The sequence below is a fragment of the Dermochelys coriacea genome, chromosome 2, assembly GCF_009764565.3.
Source record: "Dermochelys coriacea isolate rDerCor1 chromosome 2, rDerCor1.pri.v4, whole genome shotgun sequence".
NCBI classification, from domain to species: domain Eukaryota; kingdom Metazoa; phylum Chordata; order Testudines; family Dermochelyidae; genus Dermochelys; species Dermochelys coriacea.
This window is the reverse complement of record NC_050069.1, coordinates 184,537,885-184,558,648: the sequence shown is the minus strand read 5'-3', so window position 1 is coordinate 184,558,648 and position 20,764 is coordinate 184,537,885. Positions and strand designations below refer to the sequence as shown.

The following is a 20,764-nucleotide window of genomic DNA, read 5'->3' as shown; positions in this document are numbered from 1 at the left end:
AAGAAGGGAATTGACACTGGAAAACTTTAATTGCTCCACTGCAAAGTTGCCCAGCCGCCACGTCCTTCAGAACAATAAAGGATTAAATGTTTTGCTGAAGCTGTCAAATATCTTCATGGTGTAACTCGATCATATGCCTGGTTATCTGTCAGAGAGAAACGCTTAATTATTTTATCCTTTTAACTGTATTTCTCCACACTTCAGGCTCAGTTCTGTAAAAGACCTCCCTTCGATTCTTACAATGGATACAATGCCACCTTTCCTGGCAGAGAGTAGCAGCCGTGTTAGTCTGTATTCGCAAAAAAAGAAAAGGAGTACTTGTGAGACTCACTTCATGGGATGTAGCTCACAAAAGCTTATGCTCAAATAAATTTGTTAGTCTCTAAGGTGCCACAAGTCCTCCTTTTCTTTTTTTCCTGGCAGAGGAAACCTGCTGCTCATGCCTCGCTAGTGCTCTGATTTCTTGTGATCTCAAGTTAATAATTAGTGTCCCATGTTTAGGTTCACTTCATTCATATGCTTCTGCAGAGATTTCAGTTTACTCCCAAAGGCCTAGATGCAATTGAAAGCAGAAAATGCAAAAGCCTGGGGGTTCCAAGCTGTACAGCAAGTACAGCTTACCCCTTAAGTATCTGCAGCCTGCTTGTATCATCTTTTAGGGTGAGAAGTTGCTGTTCATATCCAATCTATTTAATATATTAAGTTTAGTTTGCGTTTTTTATTTGCTAGGTAATTTGCTTTGATCTGTTTGCTATCACTTAAAATCTATCTTGATAGTTAATAAACTTATTTTTGTTTTATCTAAACCAGTGTGTGGGAATCATAACTCAGGGGCAAAGGCTGTTGCATATTCTTCTGCACATTGACAGAGGAAGTGAACTTTATGAGCTTACACTGTACAGTTCCCTGTGCAGTGCAAGATGATATAATTTTGGGTCTATACGCCAGAGGGGGTGCGTGCCTAAGAAGCTGGGTGTAGCTTTCCCATGCAGGGGAAGGTCAGAGAACCTGCTTGTAACTGCAGCTGGGTGTGTCTCTACCTGTATGTATGCTGGTGACAGTGCAGGCTAGTAGGCTTTGTAGCTTGTCATAGCAGTGCAGCGTAAAAGGGAGCCCTGGCTGGTGGGTCAGGGGACTCAGTGGTATCCCAGTTCCAGGTGGCACTCCGGGGGGCACCCATCACACCCGGTGCATCCAGACCCCCACAGTGAACTCCATCCCACTGAGTCTTACCCCCTGCATCCAAAATCCCCCTGCACTCAGACCCCCCACTGAACCCCACCCCCTTCATCCAGACCCCCACTAAGCCCCCCCCTGCGTCCAGACCACCACCCTGCTGAGGCCCTGCACTCGACCTCCACCTCAGTGTGCCCCACCCTCTTCACCTGGGCCACCCCAAGGAGCCCCACACACCTGGACCCTCCACCCAATGAGTCCCAACCAGCTGCACCCCACCCAGCCCCACTTCCCAGCACCCAGACCCCTGCTGAGCCCCATCCCCTCACACCCAGGTGAGCCACAACCACCTTCATTTGGACCACTTGATTTCCATTTTCCCTGCACCTGGAGCCCCCCCCCCAACAAGCCCTTGTGCAGCGAGATCCCCCCTACACCCAGCCCCCCACTGAGCTGCCTGCACTCAGATTGTCCCATACAGAACCTTCTCACCCCACACCTGGATCCCCCCAGACTAAGCCCCACCACACTTGGATCCTGCTGGGCTGAGCCTGTCTGCCCCATACCTGGTGCACCTGGAGTGGAAGGGCATGACTCTGGGGTGTTTCTGGGGCAGGTCTGACCCTTGCGGTGTGTCAGGGTCCGATGCACCCTCACTGCTGAGTTTGTGTGGGATGGGAGGAGGGGGCTGCAGGGTGATCTCCCACAGGGTGATCTCCGTGCTGCCAGTGGCCTGTGCTCCCCACTGCCATGCTGGAGCCTCCACATTTATTTATTCATAAATAACATTTTGCAGAATTTTAAAATAGTGTACAAAATTTTAAATTTTTTTGATACAGAATTCCCTCAGAGCTAATATTCATTGTTTCTGAAACTGCCTCTAATATATCATGGCTCTTGCTATGATCTTTTAAACCTGAGGCCCCAACGAAATTTACTTGTCTATTTCAAGGTTTTCACCGACACCACAAAGATCAATGATGGCTACATCTACTGAAGCATGTGCTGCTGTAGTCAATCACAGGGGAGAGAGAAAGTGTAAACCTGCTTGCTTGGTACCAATCTCCGGTATGGACTGTCCTATGGCTAAAAGAAAAGGAGTACTTGTGGCACCTTAGAGACTAACAAATTTATTAGAGCATAAGCTTTCGTGAGCTACAGCTCAGTTCATCGGATGCATTTAGCTGTAGCTCACGAAAGCTTATGCTCTAATAAATTTGTTAGTCTCTAAGGTGCCACAAGTCCTCCTTTTCTTTTTGCGAATACAGACTAACACGGCTGCTACTCTGAAACCTGTCCTATGGCTGTGGCTGATAAGAAGAAACTTTCAGCAGCGGTAGCTTATCAGGACACACAAACCCCTCCCCTCAATACTGCTTCACAAATTCTCCCTTGGCAAATGGTTTGCCGTGCTTTACCACGTCATATGCCACATGTGGGCTAGAAAGCCCAGCGGTGCCACTCATCACAGGAAGAAGACAAGGAGGACTTGTGGCACCTTAGAGACTAACAAATGTATTTGAGCATAAGCTTTCGTGAGCTACAGCTCACTTCATCGGATGGGGTTTCATCACAGGGGGTTCCTGTCTTGAGCTGCCTTTCCCATCCCTCCTGCCTCATGCCATGGGTGTAGTTGGTTACACAGTGGCAGCTACCACGTGCTCTCCAGACCACCACTGGCAGATTGGACACCCCAGCTCCCCATCCCCCTCCATGTCCCTGTCCACGGTTGCTGGAAGATGCATGATTCCTGCTGCACCCTCCGTTGCCACAGCCACAGCAGCACCAAGCCGCTTGGAGTCAGGGGCTGACGGGGTCACCAAGCGGAAAGGACGTGGCAGGCCAGGGCCCGCTATGGGAGTCACCCAGGTCCGTGCCCTGGGCAGTCAGGTGGAGACGCCTTGTGGCCGGAGCCGGGTGTCCCACCACGCCAGGCAGGGAACGGCCAGGGCCACCAGGATGGGCGCCGGGGAGCACCATGGCCAGTTACTGGGGGGGGGGGGGAGCTCGAGTCTTAGCACTCGGCTGCGGCCACCACGCGTGAGCCTCTAAACAGGGACCCCCTGGCCTGCAGCGTCAGATGGAACAACCCAGGCCCCGCGTGCTGTTGTTCGCGCCGCCGGCAGCTCCCACAACTACATTCCCCACAACTCTCTGCGCCGCGCAGAACCAGCCCCCTACATGGCAGGCCGCGACACGGGGATCAGCCAATAGGAACGAGCTCGTTCGTTCGCGTACGCAGGTAACCACCTCCTCCCTCCCCTCCCCTTCCCCGCCCCCAGGGTGCGGGCAGGGAACGATGGGAGTTGTAGTTCTGCGCCACACAGCTGCTGGACCGGCCCCGCCGATTGACACCCGCACCTTCCAATCGGCAGCTGCCAAGGCTCTCGCCCGCAACGGTTTGGCGCGAGCCTGCTGGGTTCGCGACCCTGCTTTGCCGCGCGCGCGCGCGCGCGCGCGCTGGAGCGAGGAGGGGCTCGCGCTACGATCCCCGCCCTTCCCCTCCTCGCTCCTCCCAGTAGGGTCTGGTGGTCTCCCTTTCCCCGCTTAGAGATCCCAGCTCCCCCGCCCCCGGCCCGGGAGCGCCTCATGGCGCTGATGGCTGGCGTGATCCGGCGGCTGGACGAGGTCGTGGTGAACCGCATCGCGGCCGGCGAGGTCATCCAGAGGCCGGCCAACGCCATCAAGGAGATGCTGGAGAACTGGTAACGCGGCCGGGGAGAGGGGGGGGGGCACCTGCCCGATACACCCCCGCGCTGCGCACGCGGGCAGGGGGCTGGACGGTTGGCGCGGGGGGGGGGGGCGGCTTCGCTCCCTCCCGGCGCCTCGCGCCCGCCGGCGGCGCTCCGGTGCCCCCATCTCGCCATGCAAGCGGGGGCACGGGGGGTGGTGGCCGGGAACGTGCCCTGCGGCTGCCCGCAGGGCGGAGGGCAAAGGCCGCTCCTGGGGGCGGGAAGCGCCACCCTTGGGGTTCTCCTTCGCTGGCGCTGCCCTTTAGTTAACCTCGAGGGTTGCCAGCTTCCTACTTCACACAAACCCCAGCACCGAGGCCCCGCCCCTGGCTCACTCCATCCCCCTTCCCTCCCTCTGTTGCTCCCTCTCCCCACCCTCACTCGCTCATTTTCACCGGCACGGGGTTGGGGTGCAGGAGGGGGCTCTGGGATGGGGGTGGGGCTGAGGGATTCGGAGCGCAGGAGTGGGCTGCGGGCTGGGGTGCAGGAGGGGATATGGGCTCTGGGTGGGGCTGGGGCTGAGAGGTTCAGGGTCCCCTGGTGGGGATACAGGCTGGGGAAGGGGATTGGGCTTGGGGGGTGGGGAGTGCAGGCTCCGGGCTGGAGCTGAGGGATTTGGAGCCTGAGAGGGGGCTCCGGGCTGTGGGAGGGGATATGGGCTCTGGGTGTGAGGTTTCAGGTGTGAAGCCGCAATGAGGGGTTCATGGTGCGAGAGGGGGCTCTGGGCTGGGGTAGGGAATGGGGGGGGGCTATGAGGGCTCTAGCTGGGGGTGTGAGGTCTGGTGGTGGTCTGGGGATCAGGGAATTGGGGTGCACGAGGGTGCTCCAGGCTGGAACTGGGGGGTTTGGAGGGTGGAAGGGGGATCAGCGCTGGGGTAGGAGTGGGGCATGGGGTGGGTGAGGGCTCTGGCTGGGGGTGCAAGCTCTGGAGTGGGGCTGGGGATGAGGGGTTCAGGGTGGGGGAGGGTGCTCTGGGCTCGTTTGTAGAGCAGGGGGTTGGGTGCAGGCTCTGGGCAGCTCCCAGAAGCAGCAGTATGTCCCCCCCTCTGGCTCCTACACAGCGGCTCGGCCAGGCAACTCCGTGCACTGCCCTGTCTGCTGGTGCTTCCCCTGCAGTTCCCATTGGCCGAGGTTCCCAGCCAGTGGGAGCTGCAGAACCTGTGTTTGGGGTGGGGGCAATGTGCAGAGGTCCCTGGCTGCCCCTATGTGTAGGAGCCAGAGGGAGGACATGCTGCTGTTTCTGGGAGCTGTGTGGAGCCAGGACAGGCAGGGAGCCTACCTTAACCCTGCTGTGCTGCAACCAGACTTTTAATGGCTTGGTCAGTGGTGCTGACCGGAGCTCCCAGGGTCCCTTTTCGACGGGGCAAACTGGACCCCTAGCAACCCTAATTTAACCTCGTGCCTGTGGGCATCACACCCCCAGTGTGCTGCTGGGATTGGACAAAATGGACTAACAATCCTTGACAGCATTAAACTGCATAACCTCCTCCACCCCCCCCCCCACCTTAGTGGCAGCTTTGGGCTACAAGGTTTATTGCATGGTATTATCAGTCGGAAAAGAAGGAACTGGCTCCCGGTGTCTTTGCCTTTTGGTGGCCTGGCTCCAGAATGGGGGGAAAGAGAAACATAAGGGAGACTGATGCCATGACCCCAAAAACCCCTCACAGCAGCCATGCTGAAAGGTTAGACTCATTGCGGTTAGCTGTTTAGTAATTGTTATGAGAAAAGGAAGGGAGGAAGGGAAGGGGCGTAATAAAAATTGCAGTATAATTGCAGACTAGATTTCTTTGGAAGAAAATGTCACTTAACTGGACACTGAGAGATGCTTTGCTTTTTGCAGTTTGGATGCCAAATCTACCAGCATCCAGGTGATTGTTAAGGAGGGAGGTCTGAAACTCATTCAGATCCAAGATAATGGGTGTGGAATCAGGGTAGGTAAACCTACTGGACAGGTACAGGTTGGTGTAGTGCTTACTCGTAGACTTTGTTTTCAGACATTCATCATAAATTTTTTTTAAGAAATTGTGGAAATAGAAATGAAATGTTAATTCATGTCTGTTTTTCTAATATAGAAAGAAGATATGAATATTGTGTGTGAGAGATTCACTACAAGCAAATTGCAAAAATTTGAAGATCTGGCTAGTATTTCTACATATGGGTTTAGGGGAGAGGTAAGTTTAGGATTAACAGCTACTATGCTGTTGTAAAGGGGTGTAGTTAGTTTCTGATTCCTGAAGTCATTTTTAAAAGATGGAGTTTCTTATGAGACTCCATCTTGGCGCTGAGTATGGTTGGTGTGCATGTGGGGGAGTGTTTAGGGTGGAGTTAGAGTGCAAGGAAAAGATGAGTGATGTGGAAGCCAGGAAGTGTGTGTTAACTGAGGGGGATGGGTAGACAAATCTATTTAAGTGATCTGGCGAAGATTAGTTTTTGGGGTCACTTTGGTCCTCTTCCCCCATTGATATTTGAGCACTAGGGAGCACGTTGGTTCTCCCCCAGAAGAGATGGAGCAGTTTGGGTTGGGGAGAGTAAAGAGGAGGAGATTGTTGGAATAAGACCCAAGCTGTGGAGCCTCTAGAACTGCTGACTAAGATCCCAGGGCTGGCGGTAGTGAAGCTGATTTGTTTGCGGAGGTGCTTGACCTCCTGGCAGAAGATTACAGTGCCTCCAGCAAGATAATTGTGTCTGGGGTGGAAGAATTTTACATGTGGATCTGTAGGGGGACCAAGTTGGAGATAGAAGTATTAAGTACTGTCAACTCAGAATCGCCTCCCCTCCCCTTTTGTGCCTATGATCCTGGTAAGTTCCCCTGCCACTTTTGTGAAGGATGTGCTGTGGCAATGTGTCTTTAGAAAGAACAAGAAGTAGTTACACCCTTAAAAATTGCCATCATAGGATCTATAGTGTGTATTTTATACTCAATATAAGACTAAAACAAAACTGAGGAAATATGCAAAATAAAAGCAGGTTACACAGAAAATGCATTAAAAAAGAGGCACTGTGGTTTTGTTAATGCAGCTAAAAGCTTCTATGCAAAGGAAGGAATAATAATTACAATTTATACCCTGTTATGTCTGAGATCTTAGAGCTCTGATAGTTGTGCAAACTGGGAGGGAGGGAGACAGCCACATGCCCTGCTTTTTCTATCCCTTGACCCACACTGTGAAGTTGCAAGCAAGTTAGGCTTCTCCTGTTGGCTTAATTTAAAACTGGCTCCCTTTGAGATCTACTCCCCTGAGCAGTGTGTGTTTAAATGGATTCACAGGGAATTCTTTCCCTTTGACGACTGGCTGCAAAACTTAATAGTTATCTCTTTAACAAAAGTGATAGCCCTTCTTATCACCACTTAGTTTTAGTTAGCTCTTCCTAGTTCCTTGATCATCCCAGCTTTTTGGAAGATCTAGGGTTTAGCCTTGTCTTTCAATCTCACACAAAATAATAAAATAAATTAAGAAGTTTTAAAAGCAATAAAAGAAAAAGCACATCGTGTCGTAATGCAAATATATAAATATGTTTGTAAATTTATTTGTTTCAAAACACATTCCTTGGTAATTTTCAACCTGAAAAGGGAGAGGGATGGGAATGAATTTATGCCCTTTTTTGCTTTATGATTTATTAAGAAGACTAGAAATAACTTTTAAAATTTTAAATAATGTGAATTTTTAGTCCTGTCTTTTATTTTTGGGGTGGAGATCTCCCATCAAGAACCCAGAGATGTAGGCTGGGAGTTCTTCAGCCCTTAATTTTTGTTTTTTTTGGTTCTTTTTTTAAAATATTTCAGTTTCTATTTAAAAAGAAAATCAAGAAGGTAAAAAGCTACTTCTGAGTAGAATCCTTTAAAGGAAAATAGTGCACTGATTAAGAACTGTCAAGCCTTTAATTATACCAGTGTCACTAGTTCTGTGTTAATACTTAGTCTATCCTGTGTTTGCTATTAAAATGTTGACATATACCACTTACAAGTAATTAACAAATAGGGAATATTGCAGTAACATGAATTACTTGCAAATAGTAAATGTCTACATTTTAATGGCTACCACTGTAGAAGTATTAATTCCAAAATTAATATTTCCTTGAGTGAGGTTTATAAAAGTTCATTTTCTCCCCCATAGGCATTGGCTAGCATAAGTCATGTTGCCCATGTTACTGTCACAACTAAAACTGCTGATGCAAAGTGTGCATACAGGTATGCTATGTATTCACTCTCTTAAAAAGTTTGTGTTTGTGTGTAATAAACATTTATTCTCTTTTCAAAGTTGTTAATAATATGGATGGTATCTTGGATGCAAATAAAGTCATGGAAGGGATGATTTTAAGAGGAGGGCATGGTCATTCAGGACAGAGGAAAAGGGAGGGAGTTTCAGGCATATGGATGGCTACAAAAAAAATGCAAATATCAAATGGAAGAAGAATAAAATGGAGCATTGTGGAGGAAGCTGTAATAGGACCAGAGATGACAAGCACGGGGGTGGTAGAAGGAAGTGAGAGCAAAGATATAGGCAGAAGCACAGTTGTGGATTGAGTGCTCTTTATTCAGATCAGAGGCTCTCAAACAGGGAGGCGTGAGAAGTTTTAGAGGGGGATGAAAAAATATACTGTGCACATTTTACCTACAGCAATGAATAGCTAGCAAAGCTGATTCGTCCAGACATGTCAGGTCCTCAGATGGCGCTGTGCATTTTTACAGATTTCTGTTAAGCTTGCATCGCATTATACAAAGTCGTTGCCATCTCTATGTTAATCTGTTTGCTATGACGCAGTGTGCACATTTAATGATAAACATTGACCACAATCACAGTTTTGCTTTTGCTCTTATTGCAATGGATTGTTGGTTCTGTTTGTATCATTACTGTTTCAAATATTTAGTGAGAGTTGCATGTCGATTTTTTTTTTATCGGTAAAAAATTGTGTGGTGAGGCAGGGGTGTAACCTACTACAGACAACAGAGGGTTGCAATCAAATAAGTTTGAGAACCACTGGTTCAAACTATAAAGGTAGGTAACATTGCTGGGTTTAGCTAATTTAACGTAATTTTAAACCTTCATATAAGATGAACGATTCCTTTTAAAATAGGGCTGTGAAGTGATTAAAACAATCGCGCAATTGATCGCGCTGTTCAACAATAGAATACCATTTATTTTAAATATTTTTAGATGTTTTCTACATTTTCAAGTATATTAATTTCAGTTACAACACAGACTACAAAGTGTACAGTGCTCACTTTATATTTTTTTATGACAAATATATGGACTTTAAAAAACAAAAAAAATTGTATTTTTCAATTCACTTCATACAAGTACGTTAGTGCAATCTCTTTATCATAAAAGTTGAACTTACAAATGTAGAATTTTATGTACAAAAAAACCTGCATTCAAAAATAAAACAATGCTCACCTTTAGAGCCTACAAGTCCACTCGGTCCTCCTTCTTGGTCAGTCAATCACTCAGACAAACAAAGTTGATTACAATTTGCAGGAGATACTGCTGCCTGCTTCTTGTTTACATTGTCACCTGAAAATGAGAACAGATGTTTGCATGACACTGTTGTAGCTGGCGTTGCAAAATATTTACATGCCAGTTGCACCAAAGGTTCATATGTCTCTTCGTGCTTCAGCCACCATTCCAGAGAACATGCTTCCATGATGATGATGGGTTCTGCCTGATAACGATCCAAAGCAGAGCGGACTGCCGCATGTTCATTTTCATCATCTGAGTCAGATGCCATCAGCAGACGGTTGATTTTCTTTTTTGGTGGTTTGGGTTCTGTAGTTTCCGCATCAGAGTGTTGCGCTCTTAAGACTTCTGAAAGCATGCTCCACATCTCGTCACTCTTAGATTTTGGACGGCACTTCAGATTCTTAAACCTTGGGTCAAGTGCTGTATTTTTACAAATCTCACATCGGTACCTTCTTTGCGTTTTGGCAAATCTGCAGTGAAAGTGTTTTTAAAACGAACATGTGCTGGGTCATCATCAAAGACTGCTATGAAATATATGCAGCATGCAGGTAAAACAGAGCAGGAGACATACAATTGTCCCTCCAAGGAGTTCAGTCACAAATTTAATTGATGCATTATTTTTTTAATGAGCATCATCAGCATGGAAGCATGTCTTTTGGAATGGTGTCCGAAGCATGAAGGGGCATACGAATGTTTAGCATATCTGGCATGTAAATACCTTGCAATGCCGGCTACAACAGTGCCATGTGAACACCTGTTCTCAATTTCAGGTGACATTGTAAGTAAGAAGCAGGCAGCAGTATCTCCGGTCAATGTAAACAAACTTATTTGTTTTAGCGATTTGCAGAATAAGAAGTAGTACTGAGTGAACTTTTAGGCTCTAAAGTTTTACACTATTTTGTTTTTGAGTGCAGTTATGTAACCAAAAAAAAATCTACATTTGTAAGTTATACTTTCACGATAAAAAGAGAAACTGAAAAATACTATTTCTTTTGTTTATCGTTTTTACAATACATATATTTGTAATCAAAAATAATAATATAAAGTGAGCACTGTGCACTTTGTATTTTGTGTTGAAATTTAAGTCAATATTGAAAATGTAGAAAAACATCCAAAATATTTAATTTTCAATGGGAATTCTGTTACAAGTGCAATTAATTTTTGGGCATATCAGTTATGATGCAACATTATAGTTGAGGATACTCAGGGAACCTCATGGCTTAAGACACTCCAAATACAGGTGGTTTTTTGTTCAGATTTGGGTTTTTTTCCCCTTTATAGGTTATGTCTTGCTTTATCTTATACAAACTGACTAACCCTTTTCTTAGAGAGACAAGGTAGGTGAGATAATATCTTTTATTGGGCCAACTTCTGTTGTTGGTGAGAGACAAGCTTTCCAGTTTGCTCAAAGCTCTTCAAGTTTGGAAAACTAGAATACCTGAAGAAAAGCTGTATGTAAGATCGAAAGCTAATCTCTCACCAGCAACAGAAGTTGGTCCAATAAAATATATTACTTCATCCGCCTTGTCTCTCTAATATCATGGGATAAACATGGTTATAACATTGCAACATTAAACCCTTTTGTTAACACATTTGTTTTTAATGATTATGATATCTTCAAATAGCTAACTGTTCTCTTTCTAATTTACTTTGTCTTCAACTAAAAAAAAAAAAAATCCTATAGGTATCCATCAAATGCTTTGAGCCACTGCCCCAAAAATTAAAAATCACAACATAAACAAAGGACTGTCCATAAATATGTACACCTTAGCCCCCACCCTCCTCAGCAACCTTAATCAAGAGGGGAAAAAGATGGGCTTTGCAACACATTTGGGAGGTTCATAAATCTGGTCTCTGGCAAACCAAAAGGGAGCAGACTCTACAACTGAGGACTCACAGAGAATGCCCTTCCACCAGTCCCATTTTGTTTATGTTGAAAGAGCTTCTGCTCAAATCCCTTACCTGGTCTTAACTGTGGGGCTGGGGACGCGGGGTGAGACGAATTCTCGGATAACCTAGTCCCAAGCCATTTAGGATACCTTGAATTCCACCCTGAAGCATATTGGAAGCCAGTGTATGTCACAGAGCACTGGTCGGATGTTGTACCCAAGTTGAATGCTATTTAATAAGAATGCTGCAATATTTTGCATTGGGCTCAGCCTCCAAGGTGTAGCCATGGGGAAATGCATCCGATGAAGTGAGCTGTAGCTCACGAAAGCTTATGCTCTAATAAATTTGTTAGTCTCTAAGGTGCCACGGGTACTCCTTTTCTTTTTGCGAATACAGACTAACACGGCCGCTACTCTGAAACCTGCCATGGGGAGAGCACATTACAGTAATATAATCAAGTTAACAAAGGCATTTGTACATGCAAAATGTTTAGAATTAGGTAGTTTTTTAATTTAATAAAGTGATAATAGTTATCTAAATTCTGTACCTGGAAAGAAATGTATATTGGCTGTCCCCGTATCTTAAAGTTTGTTAAAAAGTATGTGAATTTTGAAGAAAAATATTTGGCCACTAGAGGGCAGTCATGGTTTTTAAAAATTTTTTTGTTTTACAGTAATAAAAATGTAGCAGTTTTTCATCTTTTTTTGTTTTTGCAAACAGTGGTGTGAATATTGTTCCAGGAATACAAAAAATGGGACAGTTAAGGAAAACCTGTACCAGTTAGCTTAAGTGAGAATCTCTCCTTCCATTAGAGATAAAGTTTTTGTTATAACTTAGAAGTACTGTATTTCCTCTTAACAGGAAATAACTTTGTCTTATACTAACTATATAATACATAGGTAGGGACTAGAAACATATACTACATAAACTGATTAATCTGTATAACTCACTAAAGCAATTACATCCTTCAAAGATCCTAACTATAATACTCCAATAGTGAAAATAATAAAGTGCACGTGTGGATTTGTAAGATACTATATTTACAAGGCAGGTCTGCTCATCTAACTTGTCCCTTGCTAAAGCACTGTCCTATGGTCCTTAACAAGGAAATAGCTGAACCTCAAACAAAAAAGGATGAGTTACAATATCCTGTGTTGTAGGATGGGGTTGTAAGATTCTGTTTTATTACCTAATCAGGTGAGAGTGATTGCAAATAGATAAGAAATAGAATACAATTGTGGCTCTTACTTGTCCACGAGACAAGGGGAAAAAAATTGCAACCAGTAAAAATAAAAAATTAAAACACATGTAAACTTGATTAATCATGCAAATTAGTAATTCTTTTCACATTGTCCATTTTATTTCCTCTTCAAGCTTTTAGAATACTTAAAGTTCTCATTCAAAGACTGATATTAGAGCCTAATGTTTCTTGCATCAAAAAAACTCAAATATTTGTTTTATATTCCTATAAATATGTTAGTGACATAGAAGTTCAAAAAATGAAAAATAAAACTTGGATAAACCTGGAAAAAAACAAAAAAAAACCCCTCAACACTGACTGGACTGGCTTATTTCTTGAAACCCTCTCGACCCCACCCGATTTTTCACAACATTCATGTCTGATTCCCCCCGGCTACCTCAGTGTCTGACAACTGTTTATTTTGTTTTCTGATTAGAGCTAGCTATTGTGATGGAAAACTGAAAGCGCTTCCCAAACCTTGTGCTGGAAACCAGGGGACTCAGATCACGGTAGGTGGTGGTGGTGATTTGTTACTTGTGTTACCATAGTCCTAGCCCAGGTCATGGACCAGTACCCTACTGTGCTAGGTAAACGCAGAACAAGATGGTGATCCATGCCCCCAAAGGATTTAGGTTATTGACTGTCTTTCTCGCCTGCACCTCTACAGCCTCATCAACTAAAAACTTATTTTATAATTGTCATGTAGTTTTTGTGACCTTGTAGAGTATTTTACAGATTTACAACAACGTAAGTGCTTTGTGAAATCTGTTCAAAGACTGTAGGGCAAATTGCACAGGCTCCTCTTCCTCTCTAGATGGTGGCAGTGTATAGTGACATGGGAGAAATATTTTATTTTGTTATGTTTGGACTTGACATGTTAGCATTGGGAGAGATAGGTGTACATCATATTTAAAACCATGCAATATTGAATTGCATCATAAACTTAATGGGACACTGGCTTCCAAATCCAGTGTTAGGTCTAGTGTGTTAGTTGACCTAGTCACCTAAATAAAGAATCGGTACATAAAACACAGATTAATATTGTCAAGTAGGTATAGCAGTATCGGAAGAGAAGAGTTAGTGTTTTTTCCCATGCTGCTCACACTTGGGAGGAGCTCCCCATGAACATAGGTTCAGACAGCTGAAGCGGCACAGGAGCTAGCAAACAGAGCTGTAAACAGGGGAGTTTGAGTGGGAGTTCTGTTGGCGGAGAAGGTATTTGTACTTGGTTTTGTATTTTTAGTGTGTGTGTGTGTGTGTGTGTGTGTGTGTAGGGGCTTTGTGCTGGGAGAGCAGCTGAGCCCTGATTAGGGGGCGGGGCTTCTGACTAGAGGGCCTATAAAGGTAGCCAGCCAGTCAGGCAGCGGCACAGGAGCTAGCAAACAGAGTTGTAAACAGGGGAGTTTGAGTGGGAGTTTGAAAGGGAAGTTTGTATTGTGGTGCTTGTTTGGGGTTTGCTTTTGCTGGGAGGGGTGGTCTTTTTGTTGTGGCTTGTGTTGCCCAGATTAACAGGATTTAGGTGGGAAGGCGATGACAGATACGGAGGCAGCTGTGGGAGTGACTCCTGTAGTGGAAGACACATTGAGGATGACTGGATGTGGAAGCTGTGGTATGTACATGATCCTGGAGGGGGGACCCGGTAAGAGTTTTTTCTGCATGAAATGCCGTCTGATAGAGCTGATGGAGGAAAAGATCTGAGGTTTGGAGATGCAGGTGGAAAGTCTCGTTGAGTTTAGGAAGGGGTTTGAGCAGATGATGGAGCAAAGATATGAGGTATCTGAAGGGAAAAGCTCAGACTCACAGATGGAAGCAGGGCTGGGGAACTTTGAGGAGAGACTGGATGAGGAAAGTGGTCAGTGGAAATATGTGACTAAAAGAACCAGGCAGGGGAGAAGACGGGCTAGTGAAGGAGAAATAGAGCTTAGGAACAGGTTTGCAGAGTTGGAAAATGAAGAAGGGGCTCAGCAGGTACTTGTTGAAGGTGGAAGGGTAAGGAAGAAGAGAAGAGAGGCTAGTCTTATAGGAAAAGCAGAAGAGTCAAGGGAGACTACACCAAATATGAGCCCCAGGAGGATACAGGATGGGTTGAAGAGCATTATAAGGGAAAATAGGAATGGAAAGAACTTGCAGCCAGAGGGAACAGGGGAGAGACTGGAGAATAGCACCGTCACTAGGAAAAGGCGGGTCTATGTGATCGGGGACTCTTGATTGAGAAGAATAGACAGGCCTGTAACTAGAGCTGATCCAGAGAATAGAAGGGTGTGCTGTCTTCCGGGTGCTAAGATATGGGATGTAGACCTGAGGTTGAAAAGGATCCTAAAGGGAGCAGGAAAGAATCCCCTAATTATCCTTCATGTGGGAACAAATGATACGGCTAGATTCTCGCTGGAAAGTATTAAGGGAGACTATGCTAGGCTGGGGAAGATGCTTAAGGAAATTGAGGCTCAGGTGATCTTTAGTGGGATCCTGCCTGTTCCTAGAGAAGGGCAACAAAGGTGTGACAAGATTATGACTGTCAACAGATGGCTTAGGCAGTGGTGCTATAAGGAGGGCTTTGGGATGTATGGCCACTGGGAGGCATTCACGGACAGAGGACAGTTCTCTCGGGATGGACTTCATCTGAGTAGGGAAGGAAATAGACTTCTAGGATCAAGACTGGCACAACTGATAAAGAGAGCTTTAAACTAGGAATTAGGGGGAGATGGTTGGGAGATGTCCAGGTAATCTCCACGCCAGATTTTAGCATTGAGAGGGAAGAAGACGAAGTAAGAAAGGATACAGCCCTGGGTAGGAGAATGTATATAAGGAGTGAGGGCGGTGTGGATACTAGTCTAATAGGTTATACTGGCTGTAGAATGACTGTGCCTAATAGGGTACAAAATGTGAGCGAGGCCAAACAGCAAAAATTCAGGTGTTTGTACACCAATGCGAGGAGCCTAGGTAACAAAATGGAGGAACTAGAGCTACTGGTGCAGGAAGTGAAACCAGATATTATAGGGATAACAGAAACATGGTGGAATAGTAGTCATGACTGGACTACAGGTATTGAAGGGTATGTGCTGTTTAGGAAAGACAGAAACAAAGGTAAAGGTGGTAGAATAGCATTGTATATCAATGATGAGGTAGAATGTAAAGAAATAAGAAGCGATGCAATGGATAAGACAGAGTCCGTCTGGGCAAAAATTACATTGGGGAAGATGACTAGTAAAGCCTTTCCTACGATAGTGCTTGAGGTGTGCTATAGACCTCCGGGATCTAATTTGGATATGGATAGAGCCCTTTTTAATGTTTTTAATAAAGTAAATACTAATGGAAACTGCATGATCATGGGAGACTTTAACTTCCCAGATATAGACTGGAGGACCAGTGCTAGTAATAATAATAGGTTTCAGAGTAGCAGCCGTGTTAGTCTGTATTCGCAAAAAGAAAAGGAGTACTTGTGGCACCTTAGAGACTAACAAATTTATTAGAGCATAAGCTTTCGTGAGCTACAGCTCACTTCATCGGATGCATTTGGTGGAAAAAACAGAGGAGAGATTTATATACACACACACAGAGAACATGAAACAATGGGTTTATCATACACACTGTAAGGAGAGTGATCACTTAAGATAAGCCATCACCAACAGCGGGGGGGGGGGGGAGGAGGAAAACCTTCCATGGTGACAAGCAGGTAGGCTAATTCCAGCAGTTAACAAGAATATCAGAGGAACAGTGGGGGGTGGGGTGGGGGGGAGAAATACCATGGGGAAATAGTTTTACTTTGTGTAATGACTCATCCATTCCCAGTCTCTATTCAAGCCTAAGTTAATTGTATCCAGTTTGCAAATTAATTCCATTCAGCAGTCTCTCGTTGGAGTCTGTTTTTGAAGCTTTTTTGTTGAAGGATAGCCACTCTTAGGTCTGTGATCGAGTGACCAGAGAGATTGAAGTGTTCTCCAACTGGTTTTTGAATGTTATAATTCTTGAGGTCTGATTTGTGTCCATTCATTCTTTTACGTAGAGACTGTCCAGTTTGGCCAATGTACATGGCAGAGGGGCATTGCTGGCACATGATGGCATATATCACATTGGTAGATGCGCAGGTGAACGAGCCTCTGATAGTGTGGCTGATGTGATTAGGCCACCTGCTGAAGTGAAGAAACAGATTGACAGAGCCAGAAGAGTACCCAGAAGTCACCTACTACAGGACGGGCCCAACAAAGAAAACAACAGAACGCCACTAGCCATCACCTTCAGCCCCCAACTAAAACCTCTCCAACGCATCATCAAGGATCTACAACCTATCCTGAAGGACGAGCCATCGCTCTCTCAGATCTTGGGAGATAGACCAGTCCTTGCTTACAGACAGCCCCCCAATCTGAAGCAAATACTCACCAGCAACCACACACCACACAACAGAACCACTAACCCAGGAACCTATCCTTGCAACAAAGCCCATTGCCAACTCTGTCCACATATATATTCAGGGGATACCATCAGAGGGCCTAATCACATCAGCCACACTATCAGAGGCTCATTCACCTGCGCATCTACCAATGTGATATATGCCATCATGTGCCAGCAATGCCCCTCTGCCATGTACATTGGCCAAACTGGACAGTCTCTACGTAAAAGAATGAATGGACATAAATCAGACGTCAAGAATTATAACATTCAAAAACCAGTTGGAGAACACTTCAATCTCTCTGGTCACTCGATCACAGACCTAAGAGTGGCTATACTTCAACAAAAAAGCTTCAAAAACAGACTCCAACGAGAGACTGCTGAATTGGAATTAATTTGCAAACTGGATACAATTAACTTAGGCTTGAATAGAGACTGGGAATGGATGAGTCATTACACAAAGTAAAACTATTTCCCCATGTTATTTCTCCCAACCACTCCACCCCCCACTGTTCCTCAGATGTTCTTGTTAACTGCTGGAATTAGCCTACCTGCTTGTCACCATGGAAGGTTTTCCTCCTTCCCCCCCCTGCTGTTGGTGATGGCTTATCTTAAGTGATCACTCTCCTTACAGTGTGTATGATAAACCCATTGTTTCATGTTCTCTGTGTGTGTGTATATAAATCTCTCCTCTGTTTTTTTCCACCAAATGCATCCGATGAAGTGAGCTGTAGCTCACGAAAGCTTATGCTCTAATAAATTTGTTAGTCTCTAAGGTGCCACAAGTACTCCTTTTCTTTTTAGTAATAATAATAGGACTCAGATTTTCCTAGATGCGATAGCTGTTGGATTCCTTCATCAAGTAGTTACTGAACCGACTAGAGGGGATGCCATTTTAGATTTAATTTTGGTGAGTAGTGAGGACCTCATAGAAGAAATGGTTGTAGGGGATAATCTTGGTTCAAGTGATCATGAGCTAATTCAGTTCAAACTAAATGGAAGGATTAACAAAAATAAATCTGCAACTAGAGTTTTTGATTTCAAAAGGGCTGACTTTCAAAAATTAAGGAAATTAGTTAGGGAAGTGGATTGGACTGGAGAACTTATGGATCTAAAGGTAGAGGAGGCCTGGGATTACTTTAAATCAAAGCTGCAGAAGCTATCGGAAGCCTGTATCCCAAGAAAGGGGAAAAAATTCATAGGAAGGAGTTGTAGACCAAGCTGGATGAGCAAGCATCTTAGAGAGGTGATTAAGAAGAAGCAGAAAGCATACAGGGAGTGGAAGATGGGAGGGATCAGCAAGGAAAGCTACCTAATTGAGGTCAGAACATGTAGGGATAAAGTGAGACAGGCTAAAAGTCGAGTCGAGTCGGACCTTGCAAAGGGAATTAAAACCAATAGTAAAAGGTTCTATAGCCATATAAATAAGAAGAAAACTAAGAAAGAAGAAGTGGAGCCGCTTAACACTGAGGATGGAGTGGAGGTTAAAGATAATCTAGGCATGGCCCAATATCTAAACAAATACTTTGCCTCAGTCTTTAATAAGGCTAAAGAGGATCTTAGGGATAATGGTAGCATGACAAATGGGAATGAGGATATGGAGGTAGATATTACCATATCTGAGGTAGAAGCGAAACTGAAACAGCTTAATGGGACTAAATCGGGGGGCCCAGATAATCTTCATCCAAGAATATTAAAGGAATTGGCACCTGAAATTGCAAGCCCATTAGCAAGAATTTTTAATGAATCTGTAAACTCAGGAGTAGTACCGAATGATTGGAGAATTGCTAATATAGTTCCTATTTTTAAGAAAGGAAAAAATAGTGATCTGGGTAACTACAGGCCAGTTAGTTTGACATCTGTAGTATGCAAGGTTCTGGAAAAAATTTTGAAGGAGAAAGTAGTTAAGGACATTGAAGTCAATGGTAAATGGGACAAAATACAACATGGTTTTACAAAAGGTAGATCGTGCCAAACCAACCTAATCTCCTTCTTTGAAAAAGTAACAGATTTTTTAGATAAAGGAAATGCAGTGGATCTAATTTACCTAGATTTCAGTAAGGCATTTGATACCGTGCCACATGGGGAATTATTGGTTAAATTGGAGAAGATGGGGATCAATATGAACATCAAAAGGTGGATAAGGAATTGGTTAAAGGGGAGACTGCAACAAGTCCTACTGAAAGGCGAACTGTCAGGTTGGAGGGAGGTTACCAGTGGAGTTCCTCAGGGATCGGTTTTGGGACCAATCTTATTTAATCTTTTTATTACTGACCTTGGCACAAAAAGTGGGAGTGTGCTAATAAAGTTTGCAGATGATATAAAGCTGGGAGGTATTGCCAATTCAGAGAGGATCGGGATATTATACAGGAGGATCTGGATGACCTTGAAACTGGAGTCATAGTAATAGGATGAAATTTAATAGTGAGAAGTGTAAGGTCATGCATTTAGGGATTAATAACAAGAATTTTAGTTATAAGTTGGGGATGCATCAATTAGAAGTAACGGAAGAGGAGAAGGACCTTGGAGTATTGGTTGCTCATAGGATGACTGAGTTGCCAATGTGATATGGCTGTGAAAAAAGCTAATGCGGTTTTGGGATGCATCAGGAGAGGTATTTCCAGTAGGGATAAGGAGGTTTTAGTACCATTATACAAGGCACTGGTGAGACCCTCACCTAGAATACTGTGTGCAGTTCTGGTCTCCCATGTTTAAAAAGGATGAATTCAAACTGGAGCAGGTACAGAGAAGAGCTACTAGGATGATCCTAGGAATGGAAAACTTGTCTTATGAAAGGAGACTTAAGGAGCTTTGCTTGTGTAGCCTAACTAAAAGAAGGTTGAGGGGAGATATGATTGCTCTCTATAAATATATCAGAGGGATAAATACAGGAGAGGGAGAGGAATTATTTAAGCTCAGCACCAATGTGGACACAAAACAAATGGGTATAAACTGGCCACCAGTAAGTTTAGACTTGAAATCAGACTAAGGTTTTTGCCATCAGAGGAGTGAAGTTTTGGAATAGCCTTCCAAGGGAAGCAGTGGGGGCAAAAGATCTATCTGGCTTTAAGATTCTACTCGATAAGTTTATGGAGGCGATGGTATGATGGGATAATGGGATTTTGGTAAGTAATTGATCTTTAAATATTCAGGGTAAATAGGCCTAATCCCCTGAGATGGGATATTAGATGGATGGGATCTGAGTTACCCAGGAAAGAATTTTCTGTAGTATCTGGTTGGTGAATCTTGCCCATATGCTCAGGGTTTAGCTGATTGCCATATTTGGGGTTGGGAAGGAATTTTCCTCCAGGGCAGATTGGAGAGGTTTTTCCTCTCCTGGAGGTTTTTCGCCTTCCTCTGTAGCATGGGGCATGGTTGACTTGAGGGAGGCTTCTCTGCTCCTTGAAGTCTTTAAACCATGATTTAAGGACTTCAATAGCTCAGACATAGGTGAGGTTTTTCGTAGGAGTGGGTGGGTGAGATTCTGTGGCCTGCGCTGTGCAGGAGGTCGGACTAGATGATCAGAATGGTCCCTTCTGACCTTAGTATCTATGAATCTATATGTAGAGCTACCTCATTATCCTCCTCCAAAATCCACTTCAGAACTCTTTTTCTGTGATGCCTATAAAATACTTTACAACAATTAAAGTGCTGGTGTGCTGAGACCACTGCCTGTCGTGCTGACTAATATTGTCTCGGTTTTTCCTTGTACTCCACCAACTGTCTGTCCATCTTTTGTCTCTTGTTTTACACTTAGATTTTAAATTCTTTGAGGCAGGGAGTATGTTCTGTGTTTCTAAAGTGCCTTATGCAAAGGTGTCTGGTCCATGATGAGGGCTCGGAAGTGCTATGTTAATACAAATAATTAATAACAATAATAGTGG

At 44.5% G+C, this 20,764-nt stretch overlaps 2 protein-coding genes across 5 annotated transcripts in view; one reads left to right on the top strand and one right to left on the bottom strand.

Moving 5' to 3' along the window:
* TRANK1 (tetratricopeptide repeat and ankyrin repeat containing 1) overlaps positions 1 to 3,304 on the bottom strand; it is a 114,768-nt gene extending 111,464 nt beyond the window's left edge. The window contains exon 1 of the mRNA XM_043508803.1: positions 3,215 to 3,304. The gene's annotated coding sequence lies outside the window, so the exon portion shown is untranslated. The remainder of the gene's footprint in view (positions 1 to 3,214) is intronic.
* Positions 3,305 to 3,499: 195 nt separating this feature from the next.
* Positions 3,500 to 20,764, top strand: part of MLH1 (mutL homolog 1) — a 41,939-nt gene continuing 24,674 nt past the window's right edge. Inside the window, exons 1-5 of one of the 4 annotated variants that reach the window (XR_006279221.1) lie at positions 3,500 to 3,881; positions 5,749 to 5,839; positions 5,981 to 6,079; positions 8,021 to 8,094; positions 12,931 to 13,003. Coding sequence is in view for 3 of the 4 variants with exons in the window: in XM_038388185.2 (XP_038244113.1) it covers positions 3,766 to 3,881; positions 5,749 to 5,839; positions 5,981 to 6,079; positions 8,021 to 8,094; positions 12,931 to 13,003 (453 nt within the window). In the remaining variant the exon portion in view is untranslated. Of the gene's footprint in view, positions 3,882 to 5,190; positions 5,591 to 5,748; positions 5,840 to 5,980; positions 6,080 to 8,020; positions 8,095 to 12,930; positions 13,004 to 20,764 lie in introns of those variants that run through there. The other 3 variants (XM_038388185.2, XM_043508807.1, XM_038388189.2) reach the window with 3 other exon arrangements.